At 46.0% G+C, this 23,358-nt stretch overlaps 1 protein-coding gene across 2 annotated transcripts in view; it reads right to left on the minus strand.

Moving 5' to 3' along the window:
• The window catches only part of LOC146861713 (uncharacterized), a 540,127-nt gene extending 519,029 nt beyond the window's left edge, over positions 1-21,098 (minus strand). Inside the window, exon 1 of one of the 2 annotated variants that reach the window (XM_085646067.1) lies at positions 20,850-21,098. In XM_085646067.1, coding sequence (XP_085502193.1) covers positions 20,850-20,891 — 42 coding nt within the window. In that variant the 5' untranslated portion in view covers positions 20,892-21,098. Of the gene's footprint in view, positions 1-16,086; positions 17,772-20,849 lie in introns of those variants that run through there. The other variant, XM_085646066.1, reaches the window with a different exon arrangement.
• Between the last annotated feature and the right edge of the window lie 2,260 nt (positions 21,099-23,358).

The following is a 23,358-nucleotide window of genomic DNA, read 5'->3' on the forward strand; positions in this document are numbered from 1 at the left end:
AGTGGGCTACTGACCTTAGGGTGACTACACCCTTGGTGTGCTCCCTCCATGAGTCGGAGTGGGCACAATCCCTAATCCTGATTGGAGTGCCTGCCATCTGCAAGATGGTGGGCACTGAAGAGTGGGCTGCACCCTGTCTACCCCACCTGAGGGGTGGGGTTGGCAGAAGTGGACACACTTTCTGGGCTGGGCTAATTTTTCCCGCCAAATGGGAGTGGAGACAGGAAGGGGGCCTGCTCCTGATAGCAGGAGAGGCTGGGGGTCGCGTTACAAAGGCAGCAAGGCCTTTGAGGCTCCGCTGCCACAGATGGCTCTTCCTGGTCTAGGGCAGGTGTGACCACCTCCGCCCAGGAAAAGCTTTGTTTCTGGGCTCAGGGAGCGAAGGCTCCCTCCCCAGGTTCCAGAAACATGTCTCGTGGTGGCAGGCTGGTGTGTACCAGTCACGGAACTCAACAGAGGCTGGTCGTTTTTCAGGGGGCATCTCTAAGATGCCCTCTGAGTGCATTTTTCATTAAATCCCTCTCTGACATCAGTGTGGGTTTAATGTGTTGAGAGGTTTGATACCAAACTTCCCAGTTTTCAGTAAAGCCATTATGGTGCTGTGGAGTTCATAATGACAAACTCCCAGCATCATATACTCGTCTGCAATTATTTGGACCAAAACTTGCAACCCATTGTTCAGAAGATGACTACATACCTCAGAGACAGGACTGATTTTTTAAATAAAATTAAAGACATTGAATTCGATGAGGATACTGTACTCATTATTTGCACCATTGATGTGAAATCTTTATATACTTCGATTCTGCATGACCTTGGTATTGAAGCTGTTGAATCTTCTCTTATAAATTCTTCAATGGAGGAGGATTTTAAAATCTTCCTTTTGGAATTACTACATTTTACTCTTTACCACAGTTACTTTTGAATTGAACAAGGAGTACTACATACAATTGTCTGGAACTCCTATGGGGAATTGTGCAGCTCCCTGCTATGCTAACCTCTTCATATATCGATTTGAACAACATTTTTTCAAAACAGAATTGGCTTGACAACTTGATGATCTACTTACAATACATTGATTATATTTTTGTTATCTGAAAGGGCAACAAATACGATCTAGAAATGGCCATCAATAAGTTCAACAACGTCAATGAAAGGATTGAATTCGCTTACTGCATGAGCAAGGAAGCTATCACATTTCTGGATGTTGAAGTATCTATACACAACCAACTATTGGTTACAAATGTGTTTATAAAACCCACTGATCGAAATAATTTACATTTCCAGAGTTTTCATCAAATGGCCTTGAAAAACATTTACTATACTGTCACCCGGCAGTACACTTCCTGTGAGTAGAACAAGAATACTGCTAGACGGTATGCTGGGTTTGGGGGTTTATTAATGTCTACAAGCAATAATTCGGCCTCTCTCTCTTCCTCTTCCTGGCTGGGACAGGCGTGCTGGGGTCGTCTTCCACGTCCTGGGTCCTTCTTAGACAGTAGGCCTCCGTGGACATGTAAGGAAGGGAGAGCAAATATTCAGATGGCTATTCCTTTCCCTTGGGGGTTGTGAGGGGGGAGGGGGAGGGGTAGTGAGGAGTCACCGGGGTCTACCACCAAAAATACACGTGGTTCAAGAGGAGCTCTGTGAGTGAGACGAGTCCCCGAGAATGCAAGAAAGCAATAACTCTAGAAGCCCCGTGACCTCCCCGAAGAATCAAAGTTAACCTCTTCTATGCCCATGACGAGATAGTCTCGTTATGGAGCACGGTTGCGCTGTGCCCATGACGAGACTATCTCGTCATGGACCCCGCCCGCTAATGTAACACCCGGCACAGGAGGGGGAAAGGGCGGGGCACTGAAGGGGTTAAACAATCCCACCCCAAGACAACTACCTGCCTCCCCGTGTGGATAGTAAGCCCAGGATCCGGCCCCGTACCTTTCCCAGCCACGCTTCTCCAGGCGCGTGGCAGGGCGAGCCGCCGTGTAGGTGGCCTCCAGGCTCTGCAGTTCTCTCATCTCCTCCAGTCCTGACCTCCGACTCTCCTCCGGTCCCGACCTCCGACTCTCCTCCGGTCCCGACCTCCGACTCTCCTCCAGTCCCGACCTCCGACTCTCCTCCAGTCCCGACCTCCGACTCTCCTCCAGTCCCGACCTCCGACTCTCCTCCAGTCCCGACCTCCGACTCTCCTCCAGTCCCGACCTCCGACTCTCCTCCAGTCCCGACCTCCGACTCTCCTCCAGTCCCGACCTCCGACTCTCCTCCAGTCCCGACCTCCGACTCTCCTCCGGTCCCGACCTCCGACTCTCCTCCGGTCCCGACCTCCGACTCTCCTCCGGTCCCGACCTCCGACTCTCCTCCGGTCCCGACCTCCGACTCTCTCTCTTCGTGCCTCCTCTCTCTCTCTGCCGCTCTCACTCCTCGCTCTCCTCCTTGGGCTTTCGCGCTGCTGTTCTCGCGGCCTTCCGCCTTACAGGGGTTCACTGTCGCTGATTGGTGCACCGTTGGTGATGTCAAAGGGGGTGTCTCCTCGGCCGAGACGAGCCAGCCAGCGTTAAAGGGGCCGCCTGCACCCTGTATAGGAGGTGTAAAGGTGTCGTCAATGAGGGTTTTCTCATAGCCCTCCTCCTCATCTCCCGAGGCCCCGCGACATATACTCCCAAATGTTAAGGGTTAAACGCATTTCTTCAAGTGAGCAACAGTATAAGAACAGTCAAGTGAGTTTGGCTGCCAGATTTAGACAGAGAGAATACCCGAAGAAAATTTTACAAGATGCCATGGATAGAGCCAAAGAGAAGGACAGATCTCAACTTTTGGAAATGAGTAATCGGCAAGACGAGCCGAAAAGGACAGTGTTTGTTTCAAAATAATCGACTAGGAGCCACAAAGTTAAAAAATCATTTTTAAGACATTGGTCTATGCTACAGACTGAGGTAGAATTCAAAGGTATCTTCAACCATCAACCTATCTTTGCATATCAAAGATCAAGAAACATAAAAGAATTGTTATCCAAACCTGATGAACCGATCAACACAAAACAAAAGGGTGCTGTACGGTGTCTTAATTGCGGCCACTGCAATAGCATCAATCGAGGTACCACCATTATGCACCCTATAGAAGGAACACCCAAAAAATTGAAAATGACCGCAATGTGCAATTCAAAAAATGTGATCTACATGTCCATGTCAATGTAGGAAAAACTGAACGAAAAATGAAAAAATAGAACATAAAAGTAACAACAACTGAAACAGAAATCTACAGGTACAGTTCAACAGTCATAACCACAACATAAGTCAACTAAGATTTCTCATTTTAGAAACGGTACCCTTAAAAAAGGAGGAAACAATCTGAAATGTCTCCTACGAAGAGAAGTATATTGGCTAAACCTACTTGATTCAGTGAATCCGAAAGGACTTAATGAACGCTTGGATTTAAATTGCTTTTTAGAAGCAGGACTGTAATTCATTTTGCAATTTGTCTTCTGAAACTTTTTTAGTTGTTTTTTACCATCAGCATGGTGATTTCTTTTATTTATGATATCATTTTATCTATTGATTGCTATTTTTACGATTGTATTCGTTTCTTTATTGTAATATGTTTTCATTTCTTGAGCGCTTTACTCTGTTTACTTTGTCTAGTACTTTTTTTCCTTCGTACTCATTGTTACTTTTCCAACATGGCGTTCACTCTCATGGCAACCCCTTTCTAGCTCTACTTTCGCTCACTATTTTTCCTACACTTCCGACACTGACTCCATTCGCAGTCTGGAATCGGCGTCTCAAAACAGACAGTTTGAAGCTCACTGGTATGAGATAATTATTTCTTACTGGTTGGAACTGCATGTTTGCACATCTTTTGGTTTCTATTTTCGCGATAATGGTGACATTCATTTTCTTTTCTTGAAAAATATCTTTATTGGTATTTTCTGTTTTTTACATAACTATCATCACAACTTTATACAAAATGCTCATATATGAAAGACAAAAATATAGAACACATTTATAAAAGAATATTTTCCATTGCAACAACATAAAAGTGACATTAGTGTGCCATTTCCAATCACAGATCCGTGCATCTTGCGAGCATGTGTCATGGAGTCACTGCGTGTCCTTGTTCACATTTTTGCTACACCAAATATTACATATTACAATCATCACTGACCGCATCTTACTTATGACATTTCCGGACTGGACTGTTTTTGCAGGATATTATTGTTATACATCTTGCTTATAAAGTAAAAAAAACCTTGCAAGTCAGACCTGGTCGACCACGCACTGCGAAAGAATAATTTATGATTTACACGATGATAGGACATAAAAATTAAACACTGAAATGTACCAATAAGACACATATTTAAAAACACTCCAACCAAACTGAAACAAATAACATAAAATAAAAAAAGAATAATAGTATGCCATCTATAAAATGCAAACAAAATCAATAGGTACAGAGCTGTATCATCAGTGCAGTGTCATTTAAACAACATACCCAACCAAAGAATGGAGCAGTGTTCATATTGAGGCGCAATTGCCAGCTAGCAAAGAGGTCCTCTATATCCGAAAACAGAGGTGGTATGGACAATTATCTATAATGATCCAGGGGTCCAGTGGTTCATTCTACTGTATGTGTTGAGGCACATCTGCGTCCCTTAACTAAGCGGTGAGGAATCAGTGTACCTGGCTCAGGACAGCAGTTTGAGTATTGTTGTCTTCCGTTGCGTGGCCTGTCCGTAAGGCAGTGAGTAGGGCGTCCCAGCTCTGCTCAATGGGAAATTTGCGGAGCCCCGCTGTTTCCTCTCTGTGTTGCGACGTGCTTTCCGCCTGTGCCCAGACTGTAAGTGAACGCCTCCAATTGAGTATCTCTGGAGGGTTTGCATTTTTCCATTTCTTGGTTATTAAGCGCTTTGCCGCAATGAGACCTGAATCTCGGAATCTCAAAGTGACCTTATTCTTTTTGGAGCTGGTATAAAGCCCTAGGATACATACTTCCCATGTCAATGGTATCGACGTATCTGTTCATGAAGCTAAGATTGTGACCACTTCCTGCCAATAATGTTGAAGGAACGCACAAGCCCACAGCATATGAAGCAGGTCAGCATCAGGATGTTGGCAACGTGGACATGCAGAGGTGGCGATACGGAAATATCTATTTATCATGTCAGGTGAGAGGTATGCCCTCTGTATGATATACGTTTGTATGAGCCTAAACCTAGAGTTCCTTGGTATATGTTTAGCGCCCGCTAATATTACGTCCCATTCCTTATCAGTCCAAGGCCGGCCTCTATCCGTCTCCCATCTCACTCGGAGACGTTGCATCGGTTTCAGCGTGTGTGCAAGTAGTGCACCCACCAGCCAGTGTACCACATGTGATCCCGCTCCCATTACATGCAAGTATTGTATCAAAAGGTGTGTTGGTGGCTCAGTTGTCAGATTCCCCCAGGCGGCTGTCAAAGTCTTCAGAATAGAAGTATGCAAAAGGTATTGACCTGCTTGCAATTCAGCATCTTCAACTATCGTTTCAAACGGTAATAATGCGCTGTCTCTATATAAATCGCCTAAAGTGTCTAGCTCAGCCACACGCCAGGTCGCCAGGGCTGCTTCCGATGTGACTAGTGTACCCCTTGGTGTCTCCAACAGTGGCAAAATCAGGGCGTATGGAAGAGTTGTGCGAGTGAGGTATAAACTTCTTTTATAGCACCTATGAGCTAAACCCAAATGTAACTGCGGTGGTCGCGGAAGTTTGGCGATGGGATGAAACAGATGACAAATTTGAGAGTGGGTCCAGGGCAGATGCGTAGTCACTGTGTCTTCCAGACACCTGCCGTCCAACCATTTCATCGCCCATTGGAACAGGGCTGCTAAGTAATACAATTCCATATTAGGGACAGCCAGCCCACCCTGACTGATGGGAGCATACATTTTCAACAGAGCAACTCGCAGTCTCCCTTTATTCCATATTAACTTCCGGAATAGCCGTTCCTGGTCTCTGAAAGTCTTAAGAAGAATATAGAGTGGGAGGTTTGAGAAATAATACAGCAGTTTGGGGAGCACAATCATTTTTAGCAAGGCGACACGACTCATTACATTCAACGGAAGCGTTTTCCAAAATTGCAAAAGAGCCCGTATGGCTGAGATTGCTCTCACCAGATTGCTCTCCAGTAAGTCATTGGGCGATCGGTACATAAAGATGCCAAGAAACCTAAATGTTGTGGGATACCACGTGAGAGGCGCGCCATTTAGAGACACATTCTCCTCAACTGGGTCAGCATTAGACGAGTCAATCCCTGATTTGGCCCAGTTGACCCAGAGCCCCGATTTCTCCTCAAAAGTTGCAAGAATATCCGCTATGGACGAAGGTATTGCTGTGACATCTCAGAGATATACAAGCAGATCATCAGCGTACAAAGAGACAGTATGTAGCCCATCTCCTAGTCGTATCCCCCACTCCTCACCATCTCTCCGGAGCAACACAGCCAAAGGTAACATAGCTAGGGAGAACAGTAGAGGAGATAACGGACAGCCCTGGAGCGTCCCTCGTCTCACTCCAAGGCAGTCCAAAACTAACCTACCAGTACGGACTCGAACAATGGGTCGCTGATACAATAGACGAACCATGTTTAAATAGTGGTCCCCTAGTTCGTATTTCTCTAGCACAGATGCCAAATAGGGCCATTCCAATGAATCGAAGGCTTTCTCCAAGTCTTTAGGCAGCCTGATCGGGGCCACCTATGCGTTGCATATTGTTGCACTCTAAACAACCTGCGTATATTAACCCGTTCTGTGCCCATGACGAGCTGGACTCGTCATGGAGCACAGTCGCGCTGTGCCCATGACGAGTCCAGCTCGTCATGACACCCACCCACGGGGTAAGCGCTGGCACTCCCCCCGTGAGTGGTCGATCTTTTTTTTTTTTACTGGGAAGAGCTTCCTCTGCCTCCCCCCACCCCGCGTCATCAATGACGTCAGCGCGCGAGCCGCGCTGACGTCATTGGAGGTTTCCCCTTTGTTCTCCGAGGCGTAGGAAGCCATTTGCTTCCTGCGCGTCGGAGAGTGATGGTGAGTTTTGGGGCTCGGGAGGGGGGATTTTGGCGATCGGTGGGTTTGGTTAGGGTGGGGGCACTATGTTGGGGGAGGTCGAAGGCATGCCACAAGGCTCGGCTTCGTTCGTGTTTTTTTGTAGTTGCTTCCCTGTGAACTGGATCCAAAAAAGAAAAACGCTCTGCCGAGAAATGCCCTTCTTCTGAAATTTTCAATCGCAAAGTGCAGCAGGATGGAGAGAAATTGAATGTATTATATGAGAATTAAATACCTAACTAAATAAAGCAAGACAGAGGGGTTGCAAAGTGGCCAGATTGGTTTTATTTACATCCAAATACACCAGCATCACTTTACAGAGTTTGCCAGTGAAGTGCTACTTTCGTTTTCTCGTCTTTCTTTGAACAGCATTGTTGTTCCCAGGTTGGGAGAGTGTACCATTCCTGGAGGTACTGCAATACCTGGTTGATGGGTGGATTGGAAAACACAATGTGTACCATGGCTCTGTGTTTATGGATGTTGTCTTTTTATACCATTCACTGCTTACGTTTTGTAAGGATGTAAGCAATGGACAGTGAAACGGTTCCCTTCAGAGCTCTCTAGTCATGTCCATAACTTTTCAGGTGAAACCACTCTCTGATTTCTGAATAGTGAGTGAGAGATCGTTAAGGTAACCATGTTGTTTCTGCTTACATTTCACATGCTTTGCATTCCCTATGAATAGTTGCTTTATTTTATTTTTTTAGGCAGCATATTACTCTTATCAAGTGCATAATTTGAATTGAGCCACATCCAAGTGTTTATAGCGGGCACAATTAGGTTATAGCTGAAGGCAGTGCGAGTTTCTCTCAGTGGGCAAGTATGGTGTTCAGTGGGGATGTGGCACTATGGCCAGAGCTGTCGAATTTGGAACTGGGGAACCGGGTTCAGCATTCATGACCAGTCCACCACACCACTGTACTGAGGGAGCACATTCCCATGCTAGACCGTAGAAGGCCCCACTAGACCTTAGAAGGCTTGATGTCTTAGCACAAGCAGGTGTACCCTAGTGGTGTCAATTGTGGGTTAACCTTGAAGGCCTGTCCACCACAATCCATACTGAAGTTCATCTCCAGTCTTGCGGGCAGGCCTACGAAGCAGCACACCCTAGAGCAACAGTGATCCAGTTGCTGTGACTCTGTCACTGAGGTCACATGAACCTTGAGCAGGTTAGGGCGATGCGAACGGTGTGACCTCACTGGGTACCTATTTCGGGTGGGTGCGTAGTGTTTGCAAGTATATTATGGTTTGAAAAAAACTTGCTGCCTCCTTCCTGGCCTCCAGCAATTTTCAGAAACAATTAAAATGTCATGATAACTTTGGTGATTAATGTTCTTCCTAGAGAGAGATGGAGTTTTGTCTAGTGGAAGGGTTGACTCCTGGAAAGGTAGCACAGAGGGTTAATGTGCCTGCTGCAAAGAACATGTACCATGCAGATCACAAAGTACACTGCTTTAATGGGGGTACCATGATGAATGGTCATTTAATGTCAGCTGTAGATGATAGATCCCTGAACAGTGTCATGTATGTGCATGTTTGCATTGTGCTGAGGGGATTACCAGGTAATTATTCACGCAGCTCTCTGATGGATGTCACATGTGGTTTTTCTGAGTCCCGAGATAGATCATGCAGTCTGTGTGTTCTCTTTTGTACTGCCAGTCACCAGTGTATTCAACTGTGTAGCCTTGGACCGTGTCATGTATGTGCATGTAACTTGCATGATCGAGGTAACTATTAGTGGCGATACTACTTGTCTCTCAGACCTCTTTCAAGTGGTCGCTGTCTTTTTTCCCCAGCAACACCCCCTCCCCAGGGGCGGCAATCTGAGAGATAGCCCCGGGCGCCACAAGCTCTAGCTACACCTCTTCCCCCAATGTCACTTTTATGCATTCCTGCTGCACGATCGTGCAGCAGGAATGGCCACCAGTGCCAGGTTTTTTTTCTCCGTTTTTTAGGCAAGGGTCGCTCCCCTTATGGCCACATTATTTTTTAAATATTTTAAAGTGCAAACAAAATCAAAGAGGTAGCAGACGATACGTTACAAGAGGAAAAAGTGATGTGTGCATGTTACCAAAAGAGTACAAAATGCAAGTAGAGGTCAAATACTGCAATAAATGGCAGACACTCTGAAAACAAGAGGAAACGTTACGTTACATGAGGCAATGGTGGTAACTGTGCATGTATCAAAAACAAACAAAACACAAGAGGTAGCAAACAATATGTTACAAGAGGAAAGGTGACATGTGTGCAAGTTACAAAACAGTACAAAGTACAAGTAGAGGTATAAAAGTGCAATAAATGGCAGACACTCAAAACACAGGAACACACTGGGAAGGCACTTCTACGGGCATGGAGAACAGAATTTCCTATAATGTAAAGACTTCCTTCAGACAATAGAGAGGGTGTGAATTAAGTTTGGAAGTGTCTTTGCAGGAGGAGAACTTTGAGGTCAGTTTTGAAGGACTGGGAAGAGGGAGGGGGTGGTCCGGAGCTGAGGCTGAGTTCCAGATTCTCGCCGCGTTGCTTGTAAAGAATTGGGCCATCGATCTTTCCTTCTTGAAAGTGGGAGGTTCAAGCAATAAATTTTGCGCAGTACGTGATGGTCTAGAGCATTATATGCATATGTGACATTCATGTTTTTTTCTCCTTTTTATTCTAGTCTAAAGCTTTTGATTCCCGTTTCCGGTTTCGACAGTGGTTGTTCTGCAGTTTTGTGTAGTTCCATTGTTTTGGTAAGAATTTTTTTTTGTTGTATTTACTCCAAATGAGTAATATTGTAATGTTTGAATGATTTTTTTTGTAAGTGATGTCATAATGGCGGTATATTTAGTTAGTGGTTTGAGCATGAAATTCTTTGCGATGTGTTTTGCATATTCTTATGTGTAATTTCTTTTCTCTTTCTTTTTAGTGAGATATTGTTGATCCATACTGTGTCTGTACAGAGTAGGTGGTGGTGAGTAGTTTAGCTGCCTCTGGCAAGTGAGTGGTATTGTTTTGGAGTATATATGAGTTTTTGATAAAGGTGCTTTTTGTTTATTACTTATTTTACAAAGTGTTTGTTGTTGTTGACTTGTTTGACAAGTTACCTTTATTAGTAAGCAATATGGCTAGCCGTAGAATGACTGCTCAACAGGTGGTTGGTATGCTTCTTGAATCTTCCTCTGAGCATGATTATGAGACTGAGTGTGCGTCTGAGGGAGAGGAGGGAGGGGAAGATTCTGGCAGTGAGTTTTCTCTCAACATGGAATCATTGGATGATGAAGGTACTCTCAGTGCAGATGAAGGTACTCTTGGTGTGGATGAAGCAACTCTCAGTGCGGATGAAGTGCCTGTTTTAGAGGAGGAAACTGCTGTGCCGATGGTGCAAGAGGCATCTGGATTGCAGTCTGAGGCTGCTAGGCTTCCTACTGGAAGTGCTGGACTTTGGGTTGATCCAAACATGGTGCAGCCGGTGTTGCCTGCCTTTAGTGGTGATGCAGGGTGTACAGTGGATTGTGAACACTTTTTGCCTATACAGTTTTTTCAGTTGTTTATGGATGATGTATTTTTGGTTGAGATTGTTGAGCAGACAAATTTGTATGCTGAACAGTTTTTGAGGGACAACAGTGACAAACTTAGGCCCCAGTCTAGAGCTACCCGGTGGACTCCCACATATCTGGAAGAGATTAAGAAGTTTTTGGGTTTGACTTTATTTATGGGTGTGGTAAGGAAGCCAACCTTGGCTTCATATTGGTCTACTAGCCCCTTGTTGGCAACTGCCATATTTCCTGCAGTTATGACTCGTAATCGGTATTTACTTTTGCTACGTATGCTGCATTTTGTTGATAATTCTATGGCGTTGCCTCGAGCTCACGCTGACTGACCGTCTTTTTAAGATTCGGCCCGTTCTTGATCACTTTGTAGATCGATTTTCTGAGATCTATACTCCAGGGAAAGAAATATCTATTGATGAGACTTTGGTCTTGTTCAAGGGCCGTTTGGTTTTTAGGCAGTACATCCCTAGCAAGAGGGCACGCTATGTAATTAAGCTGTATATGTTGTCTGAGAGTAGGACAGGATTTGTTTTTAATTTTCGTGTGTACACTGGTAGAGATTCTACTATTGACCCCCCAGGTTGTCCGTCCACTTTTGGAGTTTCAGAGAAAATTGTGTGGGATCTTGCTAGAAGACTGTTTAACAGAGGCCACCATTTGTACCTTGATAACTTCTATACTGCTGTGCAATTATTTAAGGAATTGTATAAAGTGGACACTTTTGCATGTGGCACAATCCGCTCTAACCGTAAAGGTTATCTGAAAGAGCTTGTTTGCAAAAAACTTCAGAGGGGGCAGTGCAGTTCCTTGCGTAGTGATGAACTACTAGCTGTAAAATTTGTGGACAGGAGGGATGTGTACATGCTGACTACCATCCATGATGAGAGTACTTCAACTGTGGCTGTTTGGGGTCAGGTTGCTGAAGTGCGCAAACCTGTGTGCATTCTAGACTACAATAAGCACATGGGTGGTGTTGACAGAGTAGATCAGAAGTTGGAACCTTACTCTGCTATTCGGAAGGCTTATGTTTGGTATAAGAAGTTGGCCATCCATTTCTTTGAATTAGCAAATTTCAATGCTTTTATTGTGTTCAAGGAGTGTTCTCCTGCGTCAAAGTTGATATTTCTTCAGTTTCAGCACTCTGTGATAGCTAGCCTTGTTGTGGTGGAACAGGCAAGTGTTCCTAGATTTGGAGTGGTGGAGGATGTGGTTCGATTGAAAGATCGCCACTTTCCTGATTTCATCCCTCCCACACCGTCAAAAGATTTTCCCACTCGGATATGCAGTCTGTTGACGAAGAGGTACGCGGAAGGAGATTCGTATGTACTGCCCCGACTGTCCTTCTAAACCTGGGCCCTGCTTGTTTTAGAGCGTACCACACGCAAAATAATTTTTGGGAGCATTCATGAGTGGTAAAGTGAACTGCCTGGTCTGTATTCTTTGAAAAATGTGATTCTGTTTCAAGGTTGCCGTTAGTGCAATGTATTTAGTTTCTGATTTTGTGTTTGTAGATTTGTATCTATTTGCGATTTGTTTGTGTTTTTATTTTTGTCTAAAAAAATTCTAAATGTGTTGGCGGTGTGTGTGGACTGGCACTTGGTTGGCAGTGTGTGTGGAATGGTGCTTGGCTGGCGGTGTGCGTGGACTGGTACTTGGCTGGCGGTGTGCGTGGACTGGCGGTGTGCGTGGACTGGCGCTTGGCTGGTGGTGTGCGTGAACTGGCGCTTGGCTGGCGGTGTGTGTGGATTGGCGATTGGCTTCCGGTGTGCCTGGACTGGCGATTGGCTGGCGGTGTGCCTGGACTGGCGCTTGGCTAGCGGTGTGCGTGGACTGGTGTTTGGCTAGCAGTGTGCGTGGACTGGCGCTCGGCTAGCGGTGTACGTGGACTGGCGCTCGGCTGGCTGTGTGTGAGTAGTGACTTGCTGCTGGTCACTACACACACTGCTAGCTGAGTGCCACTCCACGCAATCCATCAGCTTGTGTAGTTGCAGTGTCAGGAATGTGGGCGTGTGAAAGTGATGGGCCCTTGAATGGCGCTGTGTGCTGGTGTGAGTTTTGTTATGTGATGGGCCCGCGGCTGGCGGTGTGAATGGTTTTGTATGTCTCACACGTATGAAAGGTGTATGAATGGCCTGTAAAGAGGTTGGTGCCTTGTCGTGGCTTTCCAGCTCACGAGCTGTGAGTCAATGGTTCCGTTTCTCGCCCTTTCAATTATTAACAGTGCATTTCATTTTTGTGAAATCACTTGCTAATACAATTGTATATACTGAACCATCACTCACCCTCGTGCAAAATCCAACCAGTATGTGTGTGTGCTTGAGGATTAGATGGCTGTGCAGTAATATTTGCCTTTCTGAAGCAGGGTGTACCTTGTCCCTTTTTGTGAATTTTGTAATGTGTTGTTTTTGTGCCTGGTAGTGCAAATGGTCTTGTGTGTATCACGTATGAAAGGTGTGTGAATGACCTGTAAAGTGGTTGGTGCCTTGCCGTGGCTTTACAGCTCACGAGCTGCGAGTCATTGGTTCAGTTTTTTCTCCATTTAATTATTGACAGTGCATTTCATTTTTGTGAAATCTCTTGTTAATAAAATTTAATATACTGAACCATCACTCGCCCTCGTGCCAAATCCAACCAGTATGTGTGTGCGTTTGAGGAATAGATGGCTGTGCAGGAATCTTTGTCTTTTTAGTTTCTCTGCCAAGGTGTATGTTCCAGGTAAGAATAACCCACCAACTGTAGATATTGTCGTAAACCCACGGGAGTTCATGGTGATGTCTCTCTTGTGAATTCCAAAAAGTTATTTTATCCACAATGTCCTGCAAACCTCAAAATGTCTGTCACATTTTCCTTGCAATATTGTGCCGAAATTCTCACGCTGTAGAAACAAACAACTAATTATGTCAAAACGATCTGGTTTTGCAAGGGGGTCAACTGTCTTTTTGGCCCGTGCTTGGCGGCCATCTAGGGAAACCTACCAAACCCATACATTTCTGAAAACTAGACACCCGTGTGCTTCCAGGGAGGCATGGCTTGCGTGGATCCCCCAACGTTTCCTTACCCAGAATCCCCTACAAACCTCAATTTTAGCTGAAAAAAATCACATTTTTCACACATTTTTGTGTGGGAAAGTTGTGGCATCACCGGGCTCACTCAAATTTCCCACCACCAAGCGTTGCCCCAGGTCTCCCGGTAAAAATGGTGCCTCACTTGTGTGGGAGGCCCAAGTACCCGCGACAGGCAAGGGCCCAAAACGCAGTGATGCGACATCAACATTGCCTATCCCAAAAATCTTTTGGGCCCTTGCCTGTCGCGGGTACTTGGGCCTCCCACACAAGTGAGGCACCATTTTTACCGGGAGCACAAGCGGGCGGTAGGAACCTAGGAGGTCGGGATTTTTATCAGGTTTGAGGAGGGAGACCAACAGGGCCTCATTCTGCGTGGCAGTGAGAGTAGATTCATCAAGCGCGGTCTCGTACACTTTTAACAACTGCGGCACTAGGATATGTGTATATGCCTTATAAAACTCGGTGGGTAGACCCTCCGACCCTGGCGTCTTCCAATTGAATGGTGAAAAGATACTTTCTCGAATTTCCTCAGGGAGAAGAGGGGTATTTAGTTCTTCACTTTGGGCGCGCATGAGCTGTGGTAGATCTAGGCCTGCCAAGTACGTCTGTAATGCGAGGGGCGCAGCCTGCATACGCGATTTATATAAATCTCAGTAATGTGTTACAAACGCATCATGAATGTCTCTCTGTGTGTATGCAATCTCCCTATTCACCTTTCTCACCGATACTATGGGCGCCGACGTCTCATTCTGATGGATGAGCCATGTTAGTAGCTTGCCTGCCTGGTCGCCCATATGGTATGCCCTTGCCGAGTGAGCCGCATAGTTAATACAGTGCAGCCGCTCCAGCAGTTGCGCATGCTCGTCCTTGAGGCAGCCCAGCTGCCCCTGAACACCGTCTGCGTCTGCCTGTTCGCTGGTGGCTAATCTCCGCTCTAAAACGGTGAGCTCTTTTTCTAGTTGCGCCCGTATACCTGCCTGCGCCCCCAAACAGTGCCCCTAAACAACCACTTTAAGTGCATCCCACTCCACCACAGGCGATGTGGCAGTGCCCGCATTATCTTCGAAATATTGAGCCACAGTAGTGGCCAGTAAGACTCGGAATGGCGCATCCAGGAGGACATCCGGCTGGAGGCGCCATATTGGGATCGACGGCAACTCCACCTCCAATTATAACTCTATGATGTGTGGGTTGTGATTAGAGTGCGTACTCCCCATGTAGATGGAGTCAGGTATACATGACAAGAGGTCGGTCGACACCATGAAACGATCCAGGCGAACATGAAGTTTATGAGCCCCAGAGTGATAGGAATACACCCTATCTATTGGGTTTTTGTGCCGCCATGCATCTGAGAAGCGCCATTGCGTGGCCCAGTATGCCAAAGCCTTCACAGCTGTGTATGTGGCAGTGCCAGGTAGAGGAGGGAAGGATTGGTCTAAGGAGACATCTAGCACACAGTTGTAGTCTCAGCCTAAAATCAAAGGGATGTCGTGCCAAGTTGATAATTTTTGTGAGATCTGATCTAAGAAGACTGCTTGTTCAGTATTGGGTCCATAAAGTGAGGCTATTACCACCGGCTTCCCATCAAGTACCCCTTGAACTATGACGTATCTGCCCTCCGCATCTATTATCGTGTCCACCACTCGAAATGGAGTGCCTGGTCTTACCCACACTAAGACTCCGTGCGTATGCAGAGTAGCTTGTATATAATTGCCCCTTCCAGCACCTGTGGAGACTTGTGGCTTCTACCTTGGTTAAATGAGTCTCCTGAAGGAGTGCTATTTGTATGTGATGACGTTTTAAATATGAATATATAAGATAACGACGTGCCGGACTATGAATGCCCCGCACGTTCCATGTGCCTATCTTAATCGGCGCCATAATCGGTGAGTGCCAGAGGTAGAGATGGAACCATTCCGCCGAATGATGAGAATGACTAACAATAGATGTGTAGAGGTTACTCTAGCGTGTGTTTCCCTGCACAGTCCAATGGTGCAACAATCATACCTGTGTCGAAAAGTGATGGCATGAAAAACAATTAAACAACAAACAATTGAAAATACCATGAGAGCAATTTTGCAACAAGCAAGTGCCCAAACAGAAAGTGTAATGGCACACAACCAACGTCTGGGGGGAGACTATTGCGTGCAGCAATCTAAAGACTAATTGAAGAGCAGGAGAGAACCATCATGTGCGGCTAGACCTATCCCTGGCCTGACACTTATAGGACAGAGCCGCTGCCAGCGCATTATACATGAAATTCCCATACATAAAAGAGTTTTTTTTTTAAAAGGGGGGGGGGCTACCAAATTGGGTGTGTTAACATGCCTAGAACATGTCCCACAGGAGCAAAAGCTGCATGAGCATCAAGCATAAACATTACAGTTCAAAGATAGCGAAGTAAGTCCGTTATACTTGCGTGGCCGGGGAGGTCGCGTAATGTTCAGACTGCAAAGGAGAAGATAGGCAAATAGCTGACATGCACATGTTCAGGCAATATTGTCAGAAGTCTGCGGGGTGACATGCGGCAACACACAGGAGCCTTGGGAGACAAGAAGACTGTCCGAAAGTTCCTCGTCACTGTGCAGCCCCTGACGATCAGAGTCCGAATTGGATTCTCCCTCCGGCGATCCACTGATGTTCACCACTGCTTGTACCGCCTCAAGTTGCCCACTCAGTATCAATTCTGGCGTTAAGCCAGATGTCTGTGGGGTCAGAGCCTGCACCCCCAGTGCCAACCTTCGTGCGACCTCCACGTGACATGGGACAGTAGTCAGCGTCACCAAACCGGGCGTCCCACTTCTCAGGTGTCCCAGAAGCGACCCTTGGGGTTCGTATCCTCCGTACGCAACAGCCAAAGCCCAAGATCAATCAGGTAGAGCAGCCGCGTCACACCAGCCCCGTCCGTGGCCTATGTCGCAAGTGCCTCAGCACAGAAGTAAGTAGGCGGGTTCCACCACCTCTGAGTCCAGTGCTGCAGTCATGGGAGGTAGGGTGAGCCAGGCGCACTAGGCATTAATGTATAGTCAATCATCGAGTAACTGCTTCGCAGGTAGGAGGACTCCGGGGAGAACAGCACACAGGGGGGCAGAGCATTCAAATCAGGACGCACGGTAAGGGGGCATCACCAGCACAACTCACCCCGGACCGCTCTGAGCAATCTCACGCTCTCCTACTCCCACGATGTACAACTCAGTCCGCCCCAACGGGCCCGGCCTCCGCTGCTCAGTCAGCGCCCAGCAGGGTGTTCAAGTTGCTACGCTGCAGGCCGCAGTCATTGATGAAAGCAAACTATGTGTCACTATCTCGCAGGCACCTGGGGATATCTCTGTACAGACACGATCAGGATAGAGCGGCCGCAACAAAGGGCTTCAGCTCAGCTGCTCAGTCTCAGGGGCAGGGGCAGGGCAGTCGTCAGTCCCAGACGGGCCTCAGGGCTCAGTGCCTCTTAGCTATCCCAAGCAGCAACAGGTCAACATTTCGGACTCGCCTGCAAATTGCAACTTCCTTTCCACGCACCCCGACAACGGAGTCTCCTTGGAGATTTCAGGACCCCGTCAGTGGATCACAGCTTCCACGTAGTTGCGGCTGCACCCCACTCAGCGAGGCCCAGTGGGCGGAGCCCGGCCTCGGCCTTACATGAAGTGTCGCAACAGGCTGAGCTGCCTCGTACTCAGCAAACCTGTGGGCGACTGGATTCGCCCCAAAATCAGGTGGGGTTGACACCATGCCGCCTTTTGGGTCCCCCCGGTTCAATGCCGGACCGTCCGCTGTCGGGAATGAACAAAGGAGCGAAACGGGCCGCAGCGGTCGACAGGGCCTGGGAGGAGGAGTCAATCTCCAGCGCCGCGTACCACACTGCGCCCGATGCCCTGGAGCCACTCGCGGCAGAGGTGCGGGCCAAAGGGTCCGCCTCAGTTTCCCCCAGCAGCTATCCCCTCATTTCTTCACTGGTGCATCAGAGCCATCTACGGAGTGGTTCCTGCTAGCAGCGGCTTCCCCAGCTTAGTCATACACAGATTAATTAGGCCAGAGAAGGTAGCCAAGGACGGAGCTTCATAGCAACACGACCGGCTCCATTGTTGGCTAAGCCACGCCCCGTGACATTTATTATTCACTATTTAACCTGCTTGAGCACGACCTAAGGTTTTCTCTGCACTGATTTTTTTCCAAAACACTTATGTTCAATTTCGGACTTACTTTACACACGGAAGTTTTTTCACCTAGCACGTTTACTTTGAGGACAATTTTATTTGATGATTACTAGAACACTTGAATGCTTTATTTTTTAATCTTTTCATTGGCTAATATGTTATTTAACAGACAGCATAGTTCTGGTAGAGTAGTGATGCATGCACGTTGTGTGGAAATCACGGGTATTAGTGGCGCTACATATATTTCTTTAAGCCAACTAGTCGTTTTAGCTGGAAAGGGTTTGTCAAACTGGTCATACTTAGTTTCATCTTTTTGGAGGACAATGGTGGTTATTATTGATTATATTTGAGAATAATTTGATTTTGGAGACCATTTAGTATTGCCTGTATGTTAGTACTGTGACTCGCATTTGGCTGTATACATTTTAGGAACTTTCCCCTGACGAAGGGCTAGTCTCGAAATGCATTGGGCTCAATGAACGGACTGAATGGATATGGATACTTGTTAAACATCTTGGAATAGTGTGACATCTGAACACTATTTATGAGTATGTAACGTTATATGAATTAAGAGAATATTGGATACATACATGGAAAAACTCATATGGTTGGAAAGAAAGATTCATAAACATTGTGGAGTGAACGGTAGGGGCGTTTTTCCATTCTAGGAAATGGCTATTTTCAGGTTACAAATTTGCGCCGATGGATCAAAAAGCGACACCCATCTGCACCCTTGAATGAATTACTTATTTACACATTCATTTAACCTAGCAGAGTGTGATTGTTGTTGTTTTTTCTATCAAAATTGGTCTAGACACTGTAGGGGTACACGGCTCATGCACCTGTTCCCTCACCACTGGTATAGTGCACCCAGCTAGAGGGGTGGCTGACCTATGCCAGGGCAGTGGGTTGTAGGCATGGCACACAGGGATGTGTGCCATGTCAACTCTTCACTTTGTTCTGCACCAAAACACGCAGCCTGCAATGGTAGTGTATACGTGTGGAAAGGTACATGGCCTCTAAGGGTGGTACAATAAGTGCTGCTGCCCTTAGAGGCCTTCCCTGGCCACAGTGCCCTTAGAACCCATTGTACCTTTTACAAGAGACTAACATGTGGCCAGAGAGGTGCCAATTGGGGATACAAGGTACAGTTTTGGGAAAGAACACATGCCCTGAGAACCTGATTGGCAAGGACCTAGGGCACATCAAGTTAAAGTGCATCAGTAGTCTGGCAAAAAGTGGGGGGGGTTACTGCAACACAAACCCAGCTTCCAACAAGGAGCACATACAAAAACGTTGGCCTTGCTTGTCAGTTAAATATTTATTGTGTTGATTTTTTTGTTGTGGTGCATGTGGGAGCAGTGTTTGAGAATGTAGGGATGTGCCAGCAGCTGTTTCGCTTCACTTTAATTAATGTATGTGTATTTGTCACTGACATATGGACAATTTTCTTATCAAAACAGAAAATCTCCACATCACTTAAGTAGGCTTGTCAACTGGTACATTCTTTCAGAGAGACCAAATTAAACCTAACAACTGAGTTAACTTTATATTTTTTTTTTATAAATATGCCAAAAGATATTGTGCATATTCAAGCTTTGCCAAAGTTTGTATGGTAAGTATTGAAAATAAAAAAAATTTCTATTGTATTTTTTGTTTGAATTTTGATATTTGTTCTAGTGAGTTTATAACCTTCGTTTTGCCAGCGCATTCTGGTGAATTTTGCTACTTGCAGTTATACCAATATGACAGCCCTGCTAAAACACGAAATGAACGCCCCACTAATCCCCTAGCCTCTCTGCTGAGAACTACCATATCTATCTAATTCAAAGTAAACAGGTCTGCTCTCGCACTGAAGAATACAAAAAAGAAGTGTTGGTTCTGTGGAATTAGTATATAGTGGCAATGCAGAGAATTCACGGCTCTGTGCCCATTCAATATGTGCCAGCTTTGGAGGAGGATAAAATGGACTTCTGACCCTACTTTCGATCTGTCCTTAGGCCTCGCTGCTGAGACAGCCAACAAATTAAAATACCTTTCCGTAACACAAGCATAGCTTGACACACATCTTCATGCTCACCATCCCGCTTAAGGTTTCCATTGGAAGAATAAAAAAAGCCAGCAATACAGCCTTTAGCAATCCATGTTAATTACCCATATACAGGTCAAAATCAAGCCCCTGCATTTTAAAGCAATATGAAATGGTCCCTAAACAGAAAAGGGCATGATGACCAGAGCTACGTTTTAATTTGTATGTACACCGTAGAATTATCATCTGAACCTTCAACCTCCTCCGAGGGGCATAAAGACAAGGAAAATGGGTTTATGAGAAGTTCAACTTTGGAAGGGAAGGCGCTGCAATGACATCTTTGTTTCCTCTAACAACAAAGGTTAACTTTGAACTCACTACAATGACGACAAAAAAAAAAAAGTAATGCTTTCAATTATAGGAAACGACATTGATATGACATGATCGGTATATGTAAATATAACTGAACCTTCAAATGAAAAATCTCACTATCCCAAGGGAGCACGAGAAGAAAGCCCCAAAGTAGAGCTGTATGCAGATTAGTTGGAAATCTGTAGCAAGATCAAAAGAAGCAGCAACTTGCGGAGTTCAACCCCACGAACGCTTAGCCCTCGTCCTTAAAAAGGTGAGGCGGGCACATTATTGCCTTTATGGTTTTACTGTACCTCTCCTGTTTATTTTTGTAACGATCTATTTTGTACCCTTTCTCTCATGTAACGTAACTGGTTCTATTGTACAGCGCTCTGACACCTTCTGATAAAGTCCGCGCTATATAAAAATGCATTAAATAAAAATAAAAAATAAATCTAAAGTGAGGTGCAGTATAGATCTAACGGGCGCAGCATGGGATGTGTTTCTTTCTTTACAAACAGCAGAGGCAAGATTGCAGGTTTATTCCGCGGAGTGATGGTTTACCTGAGAACAGTTTTTTCGTTACAATCATATTCGACACACGGGCAGCAAGTGGGCTTGCAACACCACAGAGCACAACTTACCTCGCCTGAGTCCAGCCCGTACATTTCGTTTTTAGATGCCATTGCAACACAAAGCTCTCCAAAGGAGCCCGGAATGACTCAAACAGCTCTTCCTTAATATTCGGGATTGTTTACTAGCACTGGGACATTGACAGTGAGCTGCCTCTGTATATAAAGCTCAGAATTTCAAGAGCATGCGCGAAAACTAGGAAAGGGAGATGCGGAAACTGACAATCTGCACATGCGTGTTGGGAGACCTAAACTTCTGTCAAAGCTTATTGAGACACTGCCTCCCTGCGCAGTCTCAGTGAGGCTCAGAGCACTTCATTTTTGTTCCTTCAGTAACGGGCTCAGTGCAGAAACGCAACGTTTGGCTTCTGTGTAGTTCGGACAGAACCATAAGTAAAATTTGCCAAAGCAAATCAATGAAGGGAGGGCTAAGGACGTGGTGGATAAAGAGAACTCTCCAACGAATGGTACACAAGTCAACTTCAACAATGTTACGATGACTGAAGCGTCTCAAAGCAGCCCTGGAAGGTGACAGAGTAGAACACTGAAATAAATGAAAGTTGGTCCTGGGGCAAAGAAAAATAAATATGCAACTACAGTGCTCCAAAACTAGTTTTAAATATCGCTTCCTAGGAGCAATGCAGTCTGAAACAAGGAGAAAAAGACGATACAGATCATTAGACGCTGTATCTTAATATCGACAGAAGCGTCGTTATATCGTAATGTGTTGTAATTGCAGTTATATAGCGCTTACTACCCCTGACAGGGCGTCGAAGCGCTTTTCCGGCGAGGGGCACGCTACTCCGTTAGCCTTCTCTACCACACTGCTGGCTCTCTGTTATCTAGGAGGACACCTATTTTGCTCACTCCTAGTAATCAAGAGCCTTACTCCTGGGAGGACACAAAAGAGAAATAATCAGCTGCTCCATAATTGTACAAATAAGGCAGCAAAATGGTCTTCTTTATGCCTTCTAAATTATTTTTAAATGGGTTATTAAAAGTGCTGTTTATTATCATGTCTCAATATGGACACTGTCCCCTCCTGGTTAATTTGTATACAGGTCTCTACCACTCTCTTTTAATTTGTTGTAATCCATACTTGCACCCAAACCAGAGGATCTTTTTGCAAATGGCAGCAGCGGATGCCTGTTTATCTGTAGATTCTGTAATTTCACTAAAAATGTGTCCTTCGTTACCTCAACCTCACGTATAGTGGTACAAAGCTCCCCGTAAGGGAACGACGCTCCTGCTGTAAGTAGATGGCCTCCAAACCCACTTCTTGCTACGAGTAATGATCCATTTTCAGGCCCTCTCTATTAAGTGAAATTCTAAAGTCTTTTCAAATAATATTGCTGTGAAGGCATACAACACAACAGATGCAATTTCTGGCACCGGGCCATGCCCACTTGGTGACTGACAGACTACTGTTGTTGAGAGCGCAGTGTAGCAGCAATAGTGTGCATGTTCGGTTTTGGGCTGGTATTTTTACGACCAGCCCGAACATGCTCTTCCCCTTAGGAGAGCGAGGGCTGCTTCATGCAGCAGCCCCCGGTCTCTAGCCAATGCTGGCGCTGCTAATGCAGCGTCTGGATTGGCTGAGAGTGAGACACCGCGCAGTCTGAGGCTGGCATAAATATCATTGGGTGCCGCGCGTGGGTGGCACAGCACTGCCTCACTTGGTGAAGCGTATGGCCAATCACTGTGGCTTATGTGAAGCAATGCAGACAGTGATTGGCCATTTCATTCGTGGTGACGTGACGACATGACGTCGTCGCAGCAGACCGTCACCACGCCACACGACACCTCGTGTTAGTACCTACTGCTCGTGGTTGGTCCACTCGTGGTGTAGTTCGGATCGGAGCACACCTCGCGCTCAGCCTTGGTTGGTTCAAGAAAGATCCCCTGATCATCGTTGGGATTGAGATGTTACGTTCCTCTTGTGTTCCACTTGGGACACCGTTCTAGTTTGCCACTGTGTGTCCCTGCGCGGACACCATACCTGTGAGGTCATCAGCTGGTCATCATTTAGTGGGACTGTAGGAGAGCTCAAAGGGTATCAACATAAGATACAACTTAAACCTATTAACACACCCGTGATACACAAATCAAGAAATATCCCTTTTGCCATCAGAGAGGAGGTTGAATCTCAATTGGACCAACTCCTGAACGAGGGAATTATTGAAAGAATAGATGCCTCTGAGTGGGTCGCCCCGTTGGTCATTGCCAAACGAGCCAACGGAAAATTGAGGCTCTGCGTCGATTTGAGAGACCTAAATCAAAACATCATTGTAGAACAGTACCCACTTCCAAAAATAAACGAAATGTTGGCTGCAACCAAGGGTATAAAATGGTTTTCAACAGTGGACTTGAAGTCTGCATACCACCAAGTGCCACTACATCGTGACAGCAGGTCGTTGACGACTTTCATTACTCCACATGGCTGTTTCAGGTTCACCCGAGTACCTTTTGGTTTGGCCTCAGCGGCAGCTATGTTTCAAAGACTTATGAACCATGCCTTCAA

This window comes from Triturus cristatus, chromosome 3_1 (assembly GCF_964204655.1).
Source record: "Triturus cristatus chromosome 3_1, aTriCri1.1, whole genome shotgun sequence".
Lineage (NCBI taxonomy): Eukaryota > Metazoa > Chordata > Amphibia > Caudata > Salamandridae > Triturus > Triturus cristatus.